A 20,596-nucleotide genomic window follows, 5' to 3' on the forward strand; every position below is an offset into this window, starting at 1 on the left:
TTCATACGTTGTTTAAGGCAGGAAATATTAATAGTCCACTAGAAAACAGGGGGAAAAATCTGATTAAATCTTACAACAAAAGTAATCCTCTTTTCCTTCTTTTTTGTATTGATTCCTCAAAAAATCCAAATAGTCCAAATAATACAAAAATTAATTTGGAAATATTTCTAAGCCCAAGCCTTCTCAAATTTTTTTAAAATGTCTTATTTCTTTATTCTTATTTCTATTACCTTATTTCTTATTATTAGAGTAGCAAGTAACTGTTCCTCAGTAAATAACAGGTGATTGAATGACTACAATTACAGCTTGCAAAAAAAATAATTTATGAGTGTTTGTAGACATATGCTAGATTGCAATAACTAAAATCTAGTCCTGAACTATCAGTTAAAAATACATGATTTCAGGATAACTAAGGAAGAAAATGTGTGGAGAGGCTGTGAATACAGGTTAGGGAGACATTCCAAAATGTGACAAAACAAGATGAAAATATTGCAGCAATTTGGTACTATTTAAGATGAGCAAAACAGAAGCCAGATCTGATTCTTTAAATATCCATCATTAATTTACATCCAGGTTTCACATTCTGACCAGTCATTATCTTCCTTAAAAAATGAGACAGGGGATAAATACATATCCCATTTGTTAAGGATACTTATTAAATTGGTAGTTTTGTTCTAATTATCACTGTTTAGTTCTTGCTACTTGTTAATTGCTGGCAATTTAAAATGCTGAATCATAAGATTACATTTGGAGACTATGACAGTCTACAGATTACTTGCAGAAAAGAAGTGACAATTCCAAACGACTGGATGAAAAACCATCCACCTCCTGAGGGGAGATCTAATGAACTTGGAGTGAAGACCGAAGCATTAATTTTTTCTCTCTTCCTTCTCCTTCTAAACATGGCTAATACTGAAATGTTTTGCATGACTTTACTTGTATAATGGGACCATAAATGAATGTTTAAAAATGATCAAACGACAAAGAAAATGGAATTTAAAACCATGCCTATTTGGTTCTCTGCCATACAGAAAGCATCCCGCACTTGAGGATCTCACACATCTTCCCTGGTGTTCCCCTGACTCCCTAACTGCACTCGCTACATAGTAACACTTCCCCGTCCCATTTCCCCTGCGATCCCCTTTGCCTTAACAGGCAGATTACAGCGAGTGGAAGCGGTCCGAGACCCTGAGGCTAACGACCACAAAGCGACCAGAAAAGAAGGGCAGAGGAAAGGCGCGATGGGGAAAGAGAAGTCCAACTTTGGGGCAGAGATGTATGAAACTGCACCACGGACGGGGAGGACTCCCCGGGTGCCCGAGTCTGACTGCCGGGCGAGGAGAGAAGTCCGCCCGCGGGGATGGCCAAGAGCGCCAGTGCCTGGCGGAGACGCTGGAGCCGCGGGTTCAAGTCCGGGCTCTACGACCCCCAGCAGACTAATTCCCCACTCTGAATCTCAGTGACTTCATCTGTAAAACGGGAATGAGCCCATCCACCTTGTCGTGGGAAACCTCAAAGCGCTGGCGAAAGGGGGGCCGTCATCACTCGCGGTCCGGCTTCCACCGGCGGCGGCGGGGGCTCGAGGAAGGAGGGGTGATCCTCGATTCCGGCCGCGGGCAGAGAACGGGGTACGAGAGGGACCGGACAGGGGCTGCCAACAGCGGGCAGACCCCCAGGCAGGGGCTGCGTCCTCTCAAGCGTGCTGCAGGAGAAGCTCCCTTCGTCCTGGAGCCTTGGTCAAGGGGCCAGCCCACCCCCTCATCCCCCCAAGCGAGCCCCTTCAGGGCCTTACCGGGTTTCCAGAACTTCACGGGTCCCATGGGCGCGGCCATGTTGGGGTAAAAGGTCACAGAAAGGGCTCCGCCCCCGGCCGCGGGCGAGCCCGAGAGCGAGCAAAGAGAGGGGGGCGGGGCGGTAGAGGTAACCTGCGCCGCGGCCGGCTCAGCCTTGGCCCTGAGAAGCCTCGCGCTCGGCCCTTCTCGCTCACGCTCCCCTACACTAGGGGCCTACGGCGGCCGCGTCGGGGGACTGAGGCGTTCTCGGTCCCCGGCGCTAAGCACCGCCCCCCCCGCCTCACGTGACTTCTCAGCTAGTAGGGGACTGTGGAAAGCCGTTAGCGCGCGCCCGCCGCGCGGCGAGTGGGGCCGACCCCGCCCTGACCTCAGATCCGCGACCCCCTCGCCTCCCTCCTGAGGCCGGAATTGTTGTCCATAACCCTCCAAAGAAAGTGTTGGAAATCAGGAAAGCCTCGAAAGAGAACCCCCCCCCCCCACCGTGGACAGAGGTGAGAGGTCAGGCGGCCGGACTGTTATTAAGCACCTGGCGGGGGCTAGGGGAGGCAGAGAAAGGAAAAGGCCCGTGCCTGCCCCGAAGGAGCCCAGGGGCCGTAGGGGACATCCAGCTCGTGTAAACTGGGCGTGTTTTGGGACTTTCGTGCATCGATCGGATGTGCTGATGGAGTCCTCTTAGAAACTGCTATGTAGGAGGGCTTTCTGGAGGTAGGGAGGGTGTATATCAGTAGAAACTAATTTTTTTAAAAAGTGATTCTGTGGTAAATTAGGGGCAGAGCGGTCAGATATCCCGTTCAGCTTATTTAAATCTTTACTATATGCCAGGTACCCCTTCCCCCATCTCAAGGAACTTACGCTCCAGTAGGGTGCCAAATATGTACACATAGATAAATACAAAAATATATGCACACGTATACGTGTGTGTGTAAAACGTTAAGTACAGGGTTATGAAGGAGGGAATTAAGAACTGGGAACATCAGGAGGGGCTTTTTTGCTTTAGGTGAACCTTGAAGGAAACTAAGGCTTACAATCAGGAGGGAGGTTTCCTTTCAGGCACAAAGGACTATCTGTCAAAGGAAGGCATGGAGGCTAGAGATAGAATGTTAGGTTCAAAGAGCAGTCAACGAGGATCTATTAAGCCAAACGCTAGAGACAGAAGAAAAGACAAAATAAAAAGTAAAAGTCACAGTCCTGGCCCTTAGCAGCTCACGTTCTAATAAGAAAACATGTAAGTAGCTATGTTCGTACAAAATATTTACAAGGTAAATGGAAGGTGACAGAGTGGGAAGTGGAGGAATGGACAAATAGGAAAGAAAGGGTTGCAAAAGGTGAGATTTGTGCTGATTCTTGAAGAAACCTAGGGAAAGTAGAAGGGGGTAACTAAAGGATAGCATTTGAAATAGCCAGAGCAAGGAGACTGAGACTGGAGATGAAGTTGATGAGGGTTGGAAAAATACAGAAACTCCAAGACTGGAGTTCCCTGTCTTAAAAGAATTCACAAACTCAAGCATTCTTGAGGTCAAGGTAGTAAAGATTTGTTGTGCTTTTCAGCAGGCAAGAGTTCTTAAGGAACCTGCAACCTTTATATGTAGTTTATGTAGGATATTCTATAGTACCGCATGTGCCAAATATGCTAATTAGGTGATTCAGGGCAGGATTAAGGAGTGGTTAGTCCTTAAAGAAACATGCACTTTTAGTATCTACTGTGCAGGTTCATCGGGAAATTGGGGAAAGAGTGCTACATGGAGGTGTGGTTTTAGACCGGAAATGTCAGTAAATCAACTCACGGTCAGGGTTGACTGAGAAATATCCAGGTTGCTCCCATCAATATCTTGTTAGACAAGGTAAACATAAGGAGTATATGTATATCTAAGTCTGGGATACGTATGATTGGTCAGTGAGTAGTAAATGCTATGACCCAGTAACAGCCAGTTCAGCCAGTACACAGCTAGTTCAAACTAATAAATTCTATAGGTGCAGCTGACTATTATATTAGCTTTGCTTGGGGAGGCTCTCCTTGGGCTGGGGAGAAACTGCACAAGACAGTATTTTGACACCAGAGAGAAATGTAATTTTAGAATTGGGGTCCAAGCACAGGCACTCAAGCACCCCATCAAATTTATGTTTTGGAAGAATTGCAGGTAAGTTGGTATACCTGATTCACAGAGTCTCTGGAGGTAGCAAAATAGCAAGAGTAAAAGGAACTGGGTTGTGAAGGACTTTAAATGTCACAGAGGATCCTGGAGTCACTGGAGTTTATTCAGTGGTGGATTGACATGGTCAGATCTGTATTTTTGGAAAATCACTTCAGTAGTTTAGTGGAGGCTAGAATAGAGGAAAGAGAACAGTAAACAGCAGTTTGACTGGATTATGGAGTATATGAGGAGAAACATGAAATCAGTTTAAAAAGATAGGTGGGTGACAGATTTTGAAGGGTTTTAAATGTCAAAGAGAGCAGTTTGCATTTTATCCTGAAGCAGTAGGGAACCACTGAAGTTTCTTGAGTAGGGGATTTAACATGGTCACATTCATGATTTAGAAAAATCAGTGTAACACTTACACTGAGAAGGTTATTGCAAGAGTCCAGGTGAGAGATTGAAGGTAGAAATGGGATGGAAGTTGTGTTAGTGGAGAGAAGGGGACAAATGTGAGAGACATTATGAAGGTAAAGTAAACAAGAAGACTTGACAAAACCCACTGGATGTGGAAAGTCAAAGAAAATGTGAAGGAGGAAGAATGACTTGAGGGTTGTGAACCTTGTGTTATTGAGATGAGATTTCCAGCATGTCAACCTATCACAATTCAAGCATATAACACGCACTAAGTGCCTACTGCTCAAAGCCCTAGACTTGGCAATTTGGAGGTGAGAGTTTGGGAAAGACCTCTGTCCTGAGAGCATACAGTCTTGTAGGGGATAAGTTACCAACATAGATAGCTATAATCAATCCTAAGGTTACCGCATCTCTTTGTGTTGGGAGTGGGGCAATACAAAGAGTGACCTGATCCACAGAATTTGCCAGGGTAGAATTTGAACTCAACATCCTTGAGTAACAGGAAACATTTACTTATTGGCCCTAAAAAAAAAAAATTATTGGAGAAGGAGTTTATAGGCTTCTACAGACTGGCCCCTAATGGGTCTTAAGACACAAAAAAGGGTGCAGAGCCAAAATGGCGGAGTAGAAGGACAAATCAGTAAAAGCTCTTCCCCTACAGCCCATAAAATACCTGTGAAAAATGACTCTAAACAAATTCTAGCAGCAGAAGCCACACAACAACAGAGTGAAAGAGATTTCCAGTCCAAGGCAGCCAGGAAGGCTGACAGGAAAGATCTATCACACCAGTCTCAGAGTGAAATGCAGCCCACGGAGCCCAGTCCAGCCTTGGCCACGCGGCATGGCTCAGACAGGAACAGAGCAGGCCTCAGGGAGGAATCTCCAGCAGCAGCTGCAGTTCCCAGATTACTCAACCCACAAATGACAAAGACAGCTTTAAAGGTCAGTGAGAAAGCTCTCTCACCTGAGTGAGAAAGGAACATGGTCTAGCCCTGGGTCCCAGGTGGCAGTAGGTCCATTTTTGTAGCCCTTGGCCTTAAGACCCTGGGGGAATCAAACAACTGATATGGATCTCAGCTCTGAGTGGTGGTCCTGGGGTGAAGAGGAACTCTGGTGCAGTGGATCTGGAGGCATTTGTGGAGAGAGAATCGTATTCGCAGATCCTGGGCAGAAATACTTGTGGTTGCTCCCAGACCAAAGCGCAGGCCAGGAGAGAAGTAAACTCCTCTCCCTTGATTGTGCCACCTTAGAGGAACTGAGAACTTACAGGTCCTCGGAGTATACCCTCCCCTTGACAAAAAGCTCAAAAATCAAGTAACTGGCTGGGAAAAAGCCCAAAAAAGGGAAAAAGAATAAGACAACTGAAGGTTAGTTTCTTGGTGAGCAGGAATTTTCATCCATCCTTTCAGATGAGGAGGAACAATGCACATCATCGAGGAAGACATAAAAGTCAAGGCTTCTGCATCCAAAACCTCCAAAATAAATATGCAATGGTCTCAGGCCATGGAAGAGCTCAAAAAAGATTTTGAAAAACAGGTAAGAGAGGTAGAGGAAAAACTGAGAGGAGAAATGAGAGTGATGCAAGAAAATCATGAAAAGCAAGTCAACAGCTTGCTAAAGGAGACCCAAAAAAATGCTGAAGAAAATAACACCTTTAAAAATAAACTAACTCAAATGGCAAAAGAGGTCTGAAAGCCAATAAGGAGAAGAATGCCTTAAAAAGCAGAATTCGCCAAATGGAAAACAAGGTTCAAAAGCTCACTGAAATAAATAGTTCTTTAAAAATTAGAATGGAGCAGATAGAAGCTGATGACTTTATGAGAAACCAAGAAATTACAAAACAAAACCAAAAGAATGAAAAAAATAGAAGACGATGTGAAATATCTCGTTGGAAAAACAACTGACCTGGAAAATAGATCCAGGAGAGACAATTTAAAAATTATGGGACTGCCTGAAAGCCATGATCAAAAAAAGAGCCTAGACATCATCAGGGTAAAATACATTTTGAAAGAATCCACCGATCACCTCCTGAAAGAGATCCCAAAAGGAAAACTCCTAGGAATATTTTAGCCAGATGCCAGAGTTGCCAGGTCAAGGAGAAAATATTGCAAGCAGCCAGAAAGAAACAATTCGAGTATTGTGGAAATACAATCAGGATAACACAAGATTTAGCAGCTTCTACATTAAGGGATCGAAGGGCTTGGAATATGAGCTGTTCCAGAGGACCTAGGATTAAAACCAAGAATCAGCTACCCAGAAAAACTGAGTATAATACTTCAAGGGAAAAAAGTGATCGCTCAATGAAATAGAGGACTTTCAAGCATTCTTGATGAAAAGATCAGAGCTGAATAGAAAATTTGACTTTCAAACACAAGAATCAAAAGAAGAATGAAAAGGTAAACAAGAAAGAAATCATAAGGGACTTATAAAGTTGAACTGTTTACATTCGTATATGGAAAGATAATATTTGTAACTCTTGAAACTTCTCTCATTATTTGGGTAGTTGGAGGGATTATGTACATATATATAGACAGAGGGCACAGGATAAGTTGAATAGGAAGGGATGATATCTAAAAAAATAAAATTAAGGGGTAAGAGAGGAATATATTGGGAGGAGAAGGGGAGACATGGAATGGGGCAAATTATCTCATAAAAGAGGCAAGGAAAAGCTTTTTCAGTAGAGGGGGAAATGGAGGAGGTGAGAGGGAAAAAGTGAAGTTTACTCTCATCACATTTGGTTTAAAGAAGGAATAACATGCATATTCAATTTGGTATGACAATTTATTTTACACTACAGGGAAGTAAGGGAGAAAAGGATAAGTTAGATATGGGGGGAGGATGATAGAAGGGAGGGCAAAGGGGAGGAGGGAGTAATTAGAAGTAAACACTTTAGGGGAGGGACAAGGTCAAAAGAGAGAACAATAAATTGGGGGCAGGATAAGATGGAGGGAAATATATTAGTCTTTCAGAATATGACTATTATGGAAGTCTTTTGCAAAACTACATATATACTATATTGAATTGTTTGCCTTCTCATTGGGGATGGGTGGGGAGAGGGAGGAAGGGAGAGAAGTTGGAACTCAAAGTTTTAGGAACGAATGTTGAGTTTTGCATGCAACTGGGAAATAAGAGATAAAGGTAATGGAGTATAGAAATCTATCTTGCCCTACAAGAAAAGAGAGAAGATGGGGATAAGGGAAGAGAGGGGTGTGATAGAAGGAAGAGCAGATTGAGGGAAGGGGTAATCAAAATGCACGGTGTTTTGGGATGGGGAGAGGAGGAGAGATGGGAAGAAAATTTGGAATTCAAAATCTTGTGGAAAGAATGTTGAAAACTAAAAATAAGCAAATTAATTTAAAAAAATTTTTTAAAAGACACAAAAAAGCCGTGGTCTAAATGTTTTGTTTTGGTTTGGCTTTTTAGCTAGGTTATTATTCCATGAAGTCTCAAATGATCATTCTGTTTCTTCTATACTAAAATCAACCTACAAATTTCAGTTAATTCCAATAAAGTGGTTTTGATTTTTTAATTATTATTATTAATTTTTTAAAAATATAGACTTAATAAAATCATTTTCTCAATTTAAAATATGTGTGTATATATGTAAATCATCTACATACATACACACACACACACACACACACACACACACGGTCATACTACTTCTTTTCTCATTTCTGAGGTATAAATACACTGAAAATTTAAAAATTGGCTCTTCCAACCTTTAAGAGCCAAATCCAGAACACCACTGTGCTATGCACATCTCAAAAGTATTAAGCAGTTAAGTATCTCTCAAGACTTGTTGTAGTGGAAAGAGCACTAGACCTGAAGTCTAAACCTGAGTTTGAATCACTATCTGACACTTACCAGGTACATGATGAGGCAAGCCAGTTGACTTTCTAAGTCTCAATTCAATTCAACAAGCATTTATCAGCACCTTCCAATATCATTCTAGATACCAAAGATACAAAAACAAAATAGTCTGCCTATGAGAAACTCACCTTTTCTTGAAGGGATTTGGCATGTATTCAAGGAAATACAAAATACAAAGGAATATACAAGTATATTCAAAACAATACAGACATTTCTAGAGAGAGGGAGTGTTAATAACTGAGAATCAGGTAGGACCTCATATACAATTTGACACGTGAGCCGGATTTTGAAAGAAGCTTTGAATAATAAAATGGTAGAAGTGAAGGGGGGGGCATTCCACTTGTACAAATATTGTAGATGGAATACATTGTGCAGGAAACAGTTTAACGATCTGAGAGAACATGGATAGACTTGCACAAAATAGAAGCGAAATGAGCCGAACCAAGAGACCATTGTATACAGTAATAGCAATAGTTTTAAATAACTTTGAGTGAATAAGTTATTTTGGTCGTTATAATTACCCAAATTAACTACAAAGGTTTTGAAGGGAGATGGTGTTTTCATCCAAAGAAAGAATTGATGAACAGAAGTATGAATAAAATGATTTTACATATGTCTATATATACACATATTTGTGTCTCACGGTAGCCATGAAGGTTGAGGGGGAGAGATGGGAAGGAAAAAAAAGAAATTTCCATCATAACTTTATTATATATTAAAAGGAATAGCAAGTTATACAGAATAGATTTGCAGTTTTATATGCAATCATCTTTTTTATTATACTATTATAGAAATGCTTGTTTTATTCCATAAATTAAATAAATTTTAAAAAAATTAGCTAGAAGATCAATTTGGAAAACAGTGTATAAAAAGAAAAATACCAAGTTGAGGGGTTGCATTTTATCCTAGAGGTAATAGGGAACCATTGAAAAATTGGGTGGGTGGGGGAATGAAGTAAGTGAAACGGTCAGATCTGAGTTTTTATAAGCAGCTATTTGAAGGATGGATTAGAGAGGGGAGAGGCTAAGAGAGAAAGACCAATTAGGAAGGCACTGCCCCAGTTCAGGGCAGTGGTGATAAACACCTGAACTAAGACAGCCAGGAAAGTGGAGAGAAGAGGATGATGGTTATAAGAGACGTTGTGGAGACAGAATTGGCAAGACTTAGCAGTTGAGTTTAGGGAGAGGGAGGAGTCAGGATGACTCCCAGACTATGAACTTGGGTGATGGAAGGATGGTAGTACTATGAACAGAAAGGGGAACTTTGAAGGAGGGATTCATTTGCTGGAAGATAAGATGTTAAAGGGTCCCCTGAATTTGTCCTTTTGAGTTACCATATTTTTCAGAATCACTGGACCCAGAATATACATGAGGTCCTGAAGGTGTCAATGAGGAAGCCCTCTGACCTGATAGAATTGGTTGTTTGTATCCCAAATTGGACTCCTTGTGTGTCCTTGGGAGTCAAGGCAGGCACCAGACAGTCTGTACTGAGAAGCTATTTGTGCTTGTAGACAAGCCAAGTATCATATCTTCATAGTAGCAGTTCCCAAGAAAAGAATGCTACTTTTGCCATCTTAATTATTCATTTCTCCTCCCCTGCTACTTCCATTTAGGTGGAGATTTTTGTTTCTCCTCCTTTCTTTGCCAAAATATTATAATTGGATTGTGAAGACTGTGAACTCCTTGCACTTGCTTAGGGTTCCACGTATTCATTTCTTTCATAATAAACCTAGTTTTTCATATAAGTTTCATAAGGTTTGTAATTTCCTGATGACAAATATCAGCTTCATTTTGGAAATGTTGACTTTAAGATGGCCGCAGGACATTCAGGTGGAGATGTCCAGGAATCAGATGGCAATATAATAGGCCTGGCATTTGAAGCCCTTCATAACCTGATTCCAACCCTCTATTCCAGGCTTAGTATATATTATTCAGTTTGCACATGCTACAGTCTAACCAAACTGGCCTTCATGCCATTCCTCACACACCACATTCCAGCTCTTATTTCTGTGCCTTTGCATAAGCTAAACACTATGACTAGAATGTACTCTCCCCCACCTTCACCTGTTAGTATCCCTAGTTTTCCTTCAGTTACTTCCATGAGGGTTTTCCTGATCATGCCCCCAGCTATTAGTATTTCTTCTTCAAAATTGATACATATTTATTTTGCATGTACTTATATATGTACACATCTCCCTTGGTAGAGCATATTACCCTTGAAAAGCAGGGATTGTTTCATTTTTAGTTTTGTACCTCAAGCATCTAGTACAATGTATAACACATAATTGGCACTAAATAAATGTTTGTTGATTTATTGGAACTCAGAAGACAGATAAGTTCTAGGTATATAGATTTGGGAGTCATCTCAAAAGATGATACTGTAATTGATCTCAGGCTCACTGATGAGATCAACAAAGGAGAGAGAGAAGACTTTCCAGAACAAAGTCTTAGGAGACAGGAAGAAGATAATGGGGATGATAAAGGAGACTTCCAAAGAACAATGGCCGGATAGGAGGAGAACTAAAAGAACGGTGTTGTGTTACGTTTTCATTTCCTCAGCTGTAATAATGGACATAAGGAAAAAGTATAAATATGAATTATCATCATTATTATCAATTCTTGTTTAAAAGTTTCAGAAGAGCCTTTAGTAAACAAGGGTTTGCATATTTCATGCAAAAGTAAATCCAACATGAAATTCTAGACTGACAACAAAAAATAGAAGTTTTTTATTCATTTTGCAAAGAATGTACCATTTGATTCCTTTAATTAATAACTTCCTATCCCTGTACAATTAAGATAGCATTTAATATTTCAAAAGTTAATTGACAAGCAGTTTGTCAGGTAATCTTTATCTTACACAAAACAAAATGTAACTTTGCCTTTAATTATAGAGATACTTTGGTAATGACAAAAAATCAGTAATTTAGTAGAAAAAGTATTGTTATAGGAATTAGGAGATTCACAATCCGGTCCAGTCTTGTACTACTTAACCAGGAATGTGAATTTGAGCATAACACTTGTCAACTTGAAACCCAAGCACATTAATGTTTAAGATGGGAATATCTGCCCTATCTACTTCCATAGATTATTTTGAGAAAGTAGATTTGAAAGCTCTGTGTATAAAGTGCAGACTTTGTATTTGGAAACACACTGCTAACATAAAGAAGTTTCACATAAAAAAAAAGACATTTGTATAGCCTTTAAAGGTTTGCAAAGCACTTTGTATGTATTATTTGTTATCTTATGTGATCTTCCCAGTCCTATAGGCATTATTTATATCCCCATTTTACAGATAGCAAAATTGAGACCCAGTGAGATCAAGTGACTTGCCCAGGGACACATAGCTAGTAAGTGTCAGAGGTAAAATTTGAATGCAGAGTTTCCTGAATCTGGTACTGTTTCCATTATACTCTGTTGCTTCAGATCACATGAAAAATCATTTAATGTTAAGAATATTTTGGTGAAACAAATTAAATGAGCACAGGATTGAGATATGAGGAACTGAAATATGAGAAATATTAGATCAAAGTTCCTTAATGCTAGAAAAGACCTTAGAATTTATCTGGTCCAATACTACTTTACCAATAAAAAGACCCAGAGGGATCGTGTAATTTGCTTAATATCACATAACTGGACAGAATAAAGTTGAGAACCTGGGTCTCCTGATTTCCAATTTAGTGCTTGTTTTACACCATGCCCTATTACCTGACAAAAACTCATATTTACTTTTTATTTCCTTCTAAATATATTTGCCCCACATGTCCTACCCCAACCTTGTCCAAGGATAATGACCAAGGTGGTGAGACAACTCAAAGCCATTTTACATGGTTAAGAAAACTAAGAAAGTTGAAGAAGAAATGACTGAAGGAATTAAGGATGTTTTAGTCTGGAAAAAGACCTGCTATGGGCCCCTCACTGTGCTAGGATCTGGAGATATAAAGACAAAAAAAATTAAATAATTTCTCCCTCAAGAAGTTTAAATGATGCCAGTTTTCAGAAACTTGAAGGGCTGTGATGAAGAAAACAGTCCCTGAAGGGAGATGGTATGGATAAAGCTGGAAGTGTCAGTCAGGGGGTGTCAGATTAAGGGGGTTAAGGAGTTTATATTATTGACAATGGAAAACCACTGAAATTTTTTTTATCAGGAAAATGACATGGTCATACTTGAGCTGTAGAAAAATTAGCATTTGTGTGTAGATCCAAATGGAGAAAAGGGAAAAACTGGAAGCAGGAAGGACATACTAGGCCTGCCAAGTTGGCAGGAAGGCCAAATTAGGAGACTGTTATAGTAGTCCAAGGCCAGGGGTGATGAGGACCTAGACTAGACTGACAATCTTGTGAGAAAATGGAAGGTTATAAGATGTTCGGGCTAGAGGCCAATGGGCTACCCGAGTCTTACCTTTTCACTGGTCTTCAGCGGCCAACCGGATAAACGTATTGAGAGAAGAGACTTTCCAGAGTCGAACAAGGGGTAGGCTTTATTCAGGGTCTTGGTTACATGTGCAGGGTGAATTCTTCCTCAGGAGAGAGAAATCCTCCTCCTCCCAAGGGGGCAAGGATCATACAGCAAGAGGATGGGAGGGGAAAAGGGGGGGGACCCTCTTCCCTCCAAGGGCCCCTCAGCGCGAAGAGCCCCTGGAGGGGACTCCGCATCCAGAAGAGAGCCTTCAGGCTTTCCTGTCCCTACTTAAGCTCTCCCGCCGCATAGTTTGCACGTGAATACCGTGCATGCTCTCAGCCCCTAGCTAGTCAACAACAGGTGTGCTCAGACCATGGGCCAATCTCAAGGGTGGGATGCTCTCCCCAGCAAGTTTCCCACTGAGAAGAGGTGGAAATGCACAAGATAGCCCGTGTTTCACACCTCAATTCCCAGCTGTTCCCTGGGGGGCCTCATGAAAACTCTGAGGTTTAGAAGTCCTCACCTTTACCTGCCCGAGACTGTCCTCATGAAACTGAGCTTACACCCCTAACAATAAGAGATGTTGTGAATGCAACATTTGCAAAATTTAGGGGTTGTGGAGAGGGGTGATTCAGATACTATGAGTCTGAGTACCTGGAAAGATAGTTTTCCCTCAACCACCATAGGAAAATTAAATAGCAAAAGAAATAGGGAAGTTGTTGGGGGGGACAGCAGGGAAGAAAGATAACAGGCTCTATTTGAACAATGAAGTTGAGGTGTGTGTAGGACATTCAGGAGCTAACCGATGAACAGTTGGACTACAATGTAGACTGCTGTTTGTCCTTCATTTTTGTAAAGATTTTCCCCGCCCATTAATGGGCCTCAGATTAGGGGAGGTTTGTTTTGTAGCACGGCCCACACCTTTTGTTCATTGCTAATGAGGCACTGGCTCATGAGGGTCTTGGCTTCTGGTTCTGAAAAGTTCACATATATACTCTGAGGTGAGGTTTTGCTTTGGGGGCTTTTTTGAAAGAAGGTTCATGTGCCAGATGAGATTCTGGGTAGCCATTAAGGAGCAAACCCCACCCCTCTCAGCCCCCTCACCCCCGTCTTTGAAAACCCAGATGTTGGTGCTGCTCACTCTGGTAACTATGTAAGTGTGTAATGGTCACGTTGGATCTGTGTTCATCTGTCTGTTGATCTGTAATGTATGTATTGCTTATGGTCAGGCAGTTATTTCTTTGCTTATATTCTGGCTGTTGATATATGTGATTAAAGAGGATTGTTGATCCCTCAAAAGTTGCTTTCCTTTTAGAAAAGCAGATCTAAGAACCTGTGATAGCAGACCATCCTGGATGTGTCAGAGTGCTCGCTATTACAGTTCTTGAAGAGGACCATGATGTCAAGGAAATGATGCCATGACATGCAAGTGAATTGGATTTAAGTAAGGGAATGTTGACAATCTAGGACTACCGTGAAGGAGAGGAGACAGCAAGGTACAACAAAAAGATCATTGACTTTAGAGTCAAAGAACTTGTGTTTAAATCCTGGCTCTGCCACTTATGATCTATGTAACTTAACCTCCTTGGTCTTCATTTTCTTTCTCTATGAAAATTAGGGAGTTGGGTCATTTGACTTTCTAAGTTCCCTTTCAGCTCTTAAATTTATGGTCCTCAGATTAAGTCTGGATATACTGTATGGGGCATCCCAAGTCTTAGGGAAGTTTTTTGCATAAATGATAATTGAACGCATGGGAACAGATAAAATCACTGAAGGAACATAAAGAGAAAAGGAAGGGAGGCCCTGGCTGGAGCATGCCTATGCTAAGGAGGCAGAATTTTAATAATGATATGGCAAAGAAGATGAACAAATCAGACAACTCAAAAAACCAGGACAGAGCAGCGTCATGGAAGCCAAAGGAATAATGGGTAATTGATAATATCAAAAGTCACATAAGAGAACAAGAAAGAAAGATTGAGAAGAGGCTATTGACTTTAGCTGCTAACATTGCTGGTAACCTTAAAGAGAACAGTTTCAGCTGAGTGGTGGGTCCCAAAGCTAAATTACAAGTAATTGAGAAATGACTGGATAGTGAAGTGGAGGCAGAAAGGGAAGACAATTCTTTTTAGGCATTTAGCAGTAAAGTGTGATAAAGGATAATAACTTGGTGGGATTGCAGGGTCAGGTGAGAGTTTAAGAATGGAGTAGATCTGAGCATATATGTAGGGCCTGGGAAAGAGCCTGTAGAGCATAGGATTTTGGATGGCCTGTGAAAAAATGTCAGGTTGCTACTGTGTATTCTGTTTGTCATCTGACCCATGGCAACCAACCATCATCAGGTAGGAAGCTGGGCTAAACAAGGAAAAGGGTTACCTCAGAAACAGGAATAAAGAAAAAAAATGGATAAAAATGTAGAGAAATCTTTAGGCATGAAGTAGAGAAGATAAGGGAACGCGCATCAGATGGTCTCAACTTTTTTAGCGAAGGTGGAGGTAAGATTGTCTGCTGAAGATGGGAATGAAGGCGGTGTAAAGGCATTGAGGGAAAAAAGGAGTTCTGTAACAGCCCCTGAGAGAAGTGGAATAGAGTCAATCAAGGAAGAACAAAAGATTTGCTATGAAAGAGTCCACAGTGCCTAGCATAATACCTGGGCCATACATAGTAGGTGCCTAGTAAATATTGGTTGGTTGGTTGATTGATTAAAAGCCTAGTTGTGAAAATTATTAATAAATTTGTAGTGGACCTAATTGGCATGCTGGCATAACTTCCTCCTAGGTTGTGGGTAAGCAAGACATAAGTGGTATTGAGCAAAGGAATCAAGGGTAGAAGAAAATATAGCTGAATTGGTTTAGGATAGTGCACCACAGATGTGGCAGAGAGGATTCCTGCGGTGGGTGGGACACTGGACTGGAACCCTGGAGTCAATTCCAATTCACTTCTTATTCTTATGGCAAATAGGGAGAACAATTGTTACCAAATTCTAAGAAAAAAGATATAGGAATATGCACAACCAATAGAAATGTTAATTTGACATGAATAAGTATATACTCCAGTGGGTGAAACCATGCAGGAAACTCAGATTCACAGCATCTGAATCAGAACTCCTCATATCTAATCAATTGCTAGATTCTCACAAGGCTGTGATCTTAGTCTGGGGCCCTCATCACTCTTGGCCTGTACTACTAAGTGTATTGGGATAGATTATTAAGGTCCAAAAGGTAACTATGAGATCAGCCTCAAACCAAGGAACATTTGAACAGCTCACCTCTAACTATAGATGACTTGTTCAGGAAAGCCGTTTTAACAAACCTTCATTTTACCTTATAATTTAAGAAACCTTTGCTGTATATGCTCAAAATAAATATATGACTTAAGACTTAAAAAGTGACATCATGAACAAATTAGAGGAATAAGAAATAAATTACTTTTTAGATCTATAGATAAGGGCACAGTTTATGAACAAACAAGGAATAGAAAAAATCGTAAAAGATAAAATGGACAATTTTGAGTGTATAAAATTAAAAAGTTGTTACAAAGCAAAATGCAGCTAAAATTATAAAGGAAGCAACTTACTAGAAAAAAAATATAGCAGGTTTCTTGGATAAAGATTTCATTCCTAAGATATATGTCATTGATTCAAAAATAAAAGAATAAAAGCCATTTTTCAACTAATAAATGGTCTAAGGATATGAATAAGTAATTCTTAAGAAAGGAAATCTAAGCTATCACTAGCCACGTGAAAATAATGCTCCAAATCATGAATAATCAGTGAAATACAAATTAAAGTAACTCTGATGTTCTACCTCATGCCCATAAGATTGTCAAAGTTGATTTTTAAAAAAAGGAAGATGATTTTTAGAGGTATGATGGAGAAACTGGCACATCGATGTACTGTTGGGAGAAGAATACATTAGTATAGCTACTCTGGAAAGCAATTTGGCACCATGCCCCAAAAGTTGTTAGCTGGAAATATACTTTTTCCTTAAGTACCACTACTAACCTAAAGAGATCAAAGAGAGAGAAAAGGATTTACATATCCATCCATCTGTCTGTCCATAAGGAGTAATATAAGTTCAAATCCAGCCTTAGACACCTACTAGCTGTGTGACTCTCAGCAAATCACTTAGCCTCAGTCTGCCTTACTGTCCTCTGTAAAAATGGGGATAATAATAGCACTTACCTCACAGAGTTGCTGTGAAGATAAAACATTTGTAAAGTGCTTTGCAAAGCCTAAAGCACTATATAAATGCTAACTGTAGCATTTATGTAGAAAAATATTTGCAGCAGCTCTCTCAGCAAAGACCTGCAAAGTCAGGGGGTGCCCGTCAGTTGGGAAATGGCTGAAAATAGAATGAAATTCTCTGGTGCTATAAGAAATAATGGTTTCAGAGAAACCTGGGAAGTTTTGTGTGAACTGATGCACAGTAAGATTAGCGGAACCAGGATAACAATTTAAACTTTAAAAGACATAAGAACTCTGATCAATGCAATAACCAACCACTGTTCCAGAGGACTAATGGAGCATTCCACTTACCACCTCCTGAAAGAGAGGTAATGGACTCAGAGTACAAAATGAGATATATTTTGGGGGGATGGCCAATGCGGGAATTTGTTCTGCTTGACTATACATATTTGTTATGAGTTTTCTTTTTTTCTTCCTGTGGAGGCTGAGGAGGGACGGAGAAAAGTATTTTATTAATTGAAAAGAGTAAAATTAAAAGAAAAAAACACTTGTTATGTCTGATGCAGCAACATGACTTCCTTTTGGGAGATATGTTCACTCATCCATCCCCAGACAGCCCCATGAGGGAAATAAATGCCAGTGAAATACTTCTCTAAAATTTTCATTTATCTGGCAATATTTGTGACATTCCTGAGAGGGGCCCAACCCAAAAATGATAAGGTATGCCAAGGCAGTGCAGGAGTAGGCTAGGTGCCAAAGGACCATACCATAAATGAAACTGGGAACAATAAAAAGGTCTCAAAGTGAAGATCCCAAAGCAAGAAACAACACCTCAGCTTCCCATCGAAATGCCAGAAAATCCAAAGTACATATTAAGAATTAAAGTTCATAAATAGCACCGCAAAGTGAAATAGACATAAAAGAAATGACCAGTTAGGATGTGCTGCCTGTTCATGGACATGATATGATGTGTCAGCATGTAACTATAGACTTGGTAGCCACGTTCCCAGGAAATTGAATCTGGCGGGGGGGATGGCAGACACATTTCAACCACACTATAACTGACCAGTTGTGGAGCATATGCCTTTGTGGGTATTGCTGAATCAAAGTAGAACCAAGGGCATTTAAGTGTGCTCATAGGATTTTTCCATTCTAAAAGGAGCAGAGTATTTTGCTAGTGAGCAGTTCTTAAAATTGATGACCCTGCTCACTTTGGCACAATTTAATAAATGCTTGCCTGTTGCTTGGATAAGAAGATCATAGATTCACAGAGAGAAAGGACTTTAGAGGTAATTAAGTCCAACTCTTGTCATTTTTCATATAAGGAAATTGAACCTCCCTCCCTCACACCCAAAGATGCTATGAACCTCCCCCAGGGCATCAACCTAAATTGTCAAAGTAAAAGTTTAAAATTTTAAGTAGCTTTTACATATCTTTGGATATATTAAGAAACAGCCTTGCAATGTAGAAAAACAATCTGATATCCAAAAGACCTAGAATTTTAAGCCCCAGTTCCAGAATTTACTATGTGACCTTTACCAAGTCAAAACTCCTAACTTCAGTTTCCTTCATCTGTAAGATGGGAATAATACATCCCAGAATTGTGAGGGAAACGTTTGGTAATCCTGGAGGTGCTATGGAAATTATATATTATTACAATGTCAGTATGATAGCCTGGGCAGCTAGGTGGTGCAATGGATAGAGTACTGGGCCTGAAATTAGGAAGATTCATCTTCTTGAGTTCAAATCTGGCCTCAGACATGAGCTGTGTGATCCTGGGCCAGTCACTTAACCCGGTTTGTTTGTTTCTTCATCTGCAAAATGAGCTAGAAAAGGAAATGACAAACCACTTCAGTATCTTTGCCAAGAAAACCCTTCATGGGGTCACAGAGTCAAACACAGCTGAACAACAATAAATGATAGCCTGGGAACATCACTGCTACAGTAAAAAAAAGTATTAAATTATATGTGCACAGGCTATTTCTTTTTTAAAAGCACTGTAAGCATGTAATAATGTAAGTTTTTATATTATTTATGGTCTTGCACTATGACATTACCAAAGAAGCACCTTCATCTTCTAAGATGACAACAACCAATCTACCTACATGACAGAATCTCAGAGTTGGAAGGGATCTAATAACTCACCCAAACCACTCTGAACTTGAACATTTAAAATACAGGTACAGGAAGAAGCCAGGGACTCATGACAAAAATCTTCCCCACAATCTCACAAACAAGTGAGACCTCTTTAAGGTCTACAAAGACCTTAGGAACAGACCATATCCTTGTAGCAGCTCACTACCTTCTCTCAATCTGAAAAGCTGCAGCTCTCCTTCATCCCCCTCTAATAGAACCAGTGATGGGCAAAGCCTTAGATTCTATGCAGGGATAAAATATGGATAAAGCCACAATGAAGGGAATTAAGAAATAGTTGCCAAAAATTAGATTTCTGATAATTGAATATGGCATATGGCACTACCCACATAACTCCAAAATGTTAGAATGAAAAGTTAACAGTTAACTTATCTAGAAGTTTGGGGAACAATGTCTTCTTTCTCATAGATCAAAACATTTCGTTTGTTCCTCTCTTTATATTTGTCATTTTCCATTTTGTATTAAGAGTTTGCACACATATTCTATTTTCTTCCTGCTAAATGGTAAGCTCCTTGAGGGCAGGGACAATTCATGTTTACCTCCCAGCATTTCTCAGAGATTCTATCACAATAGGTCCCTGCCCAAGCTCTACTTCGTGGCTACATTTTGGGCCCTCCTGGGTCAGGGTGAATGTCAGTAGTAACTGTTTCTCTTTAACCAGCAACCCTGAGAGTCATTCCCTCCCAGTTTTATTTACTTATTTTTAATTAAAGGGGCCATCCCTTGACTCACTTCTTAAAGAGGCCTATTCACTGAATGGGCATTTCCTCACTCAAAGTGAAACCTGAAAAGGCTCTGCCTAAAAGGGCCAGGGTCTCCCATTGCATTCTGGGTCATCTCCAGTCATCCTGATGAATATGTGGCCACTGGACCCAGATGGCTCTGGAGGAGAAAGCGAGGCTGGTGACCTCGCACAGCCCTCCCTCACTCAAATTAAAGTCAACTGCAAGTCATGTCATCATTTCCCTGATCATGGTCTTCTTCAAAAATGAAGGACAAACACAACAACAACCCAGTATTTAGCCCAGATGAGGGTCTCAGTAACAGTTTGTTGAATTGAAATCTCAGCTCATTCATGTACAATGTATTAATCTTAAGGACATGGCTGAGCTTCAGACGTGCATTAGTTTGCTTTACTATATTCCACTATCCCTGTAGCAGGGTAAGCTAAGCCACCTGACAAAAACAAATTGTTGGTCATAAAGAATATCTTGTTGGCCTTCTGATCTCACTGACATGAGTGTTCCCTATAATGATGATCACAACCCATCATCCATCCCTGCCCACCTAGTAGGACTCCTGTGTCTTCCCATAATTTCTTGACAGAGGGTCTACCTAACATGCCAGGGACCTTCTTATAGATCTCTTGACATTGTAGGGATACCAGTTGAGCCCAAGGGCTTCCCATCTCTTATCCTTCGTTTTTGCTTCATGACTGAGTGACCTTATTTTCAGACATACATCTCACTGATGAATGTCTGAAAAAAATCTCAAAATGTTCTAATGACAATGTTTCAGTAGCATTATCTTTGTATGTGAAAGATAGTACAATACCACTGTTGTAGAAAGCTTCTGGTATGGGTGAGTCAGATGAAGGAGGAAGTGAACATTTAAGTCTCTTCCTTCTTTTGTTAGTAGGGGAAGGA

At 40.5% G+C, this 20,596-nt stretch overlaps 1 protein-coding gene and 1 long non-coding RNA gene across 3 annotated transcripts in view; one reads left to right on the forward strand and one right to left on the reverse strand.

Annotated features, from left to right (window-relative positions):
- Positions 1-1,954, reverse strand: part of DHX35 (DEAH-box helicase 35) — a 58,557-nt gene extending 56,603 nt beyond the window's left edge. The window contains exon 1 of one of the 2 annotated variants that reach the window (XM_072631496.1): positions 1,793-1,954. In XM_072631496.1, coding sequence (XP_072487597.1) covers positions 1,793-1,832 — 40 coding nt within the window. In that variant the 5' untranslated portion in view covers positions 1,833-1,954. The remainder of the gene's footprint in view (positions 1-1,792) is intronic. The other variant, XM_072631495.1, reaches the window with a different exon arrangement.
- Positions 1,955-2,154: 200 nt separating this feature from the next.
- LOC140518938 (uncharacterized) overlaps positions 2,155-20,596 on the forward strand; it is a 37,312-nt gene continuing 18,870 nt past the window's right edge. The window contains exon 1 of the long non-coding RNA XR_011972052.1: positions 2,155-2,284. This is a non-coding gene — a long non-coding RNA (uncharacterized lncRNA). The remainder of the gene's footprint in view (positions 2,285-20,596) is intronic.

Source organism: Notamacropus eugenii, chromosome 1 (genome assembly GCF_028372415.1).
Source record: "Notamacropus eugenii isolate mMacEug1 chromosome 1, mMacEug1.pri_v2, whole genome shotgun sequence".
Lineage (NCBI taxonomy): Eukaryota > Metazoa > Chordata > Mammalia > Diprotodontia > Macropodidae > Notamacropus > Notamacropus eugenii.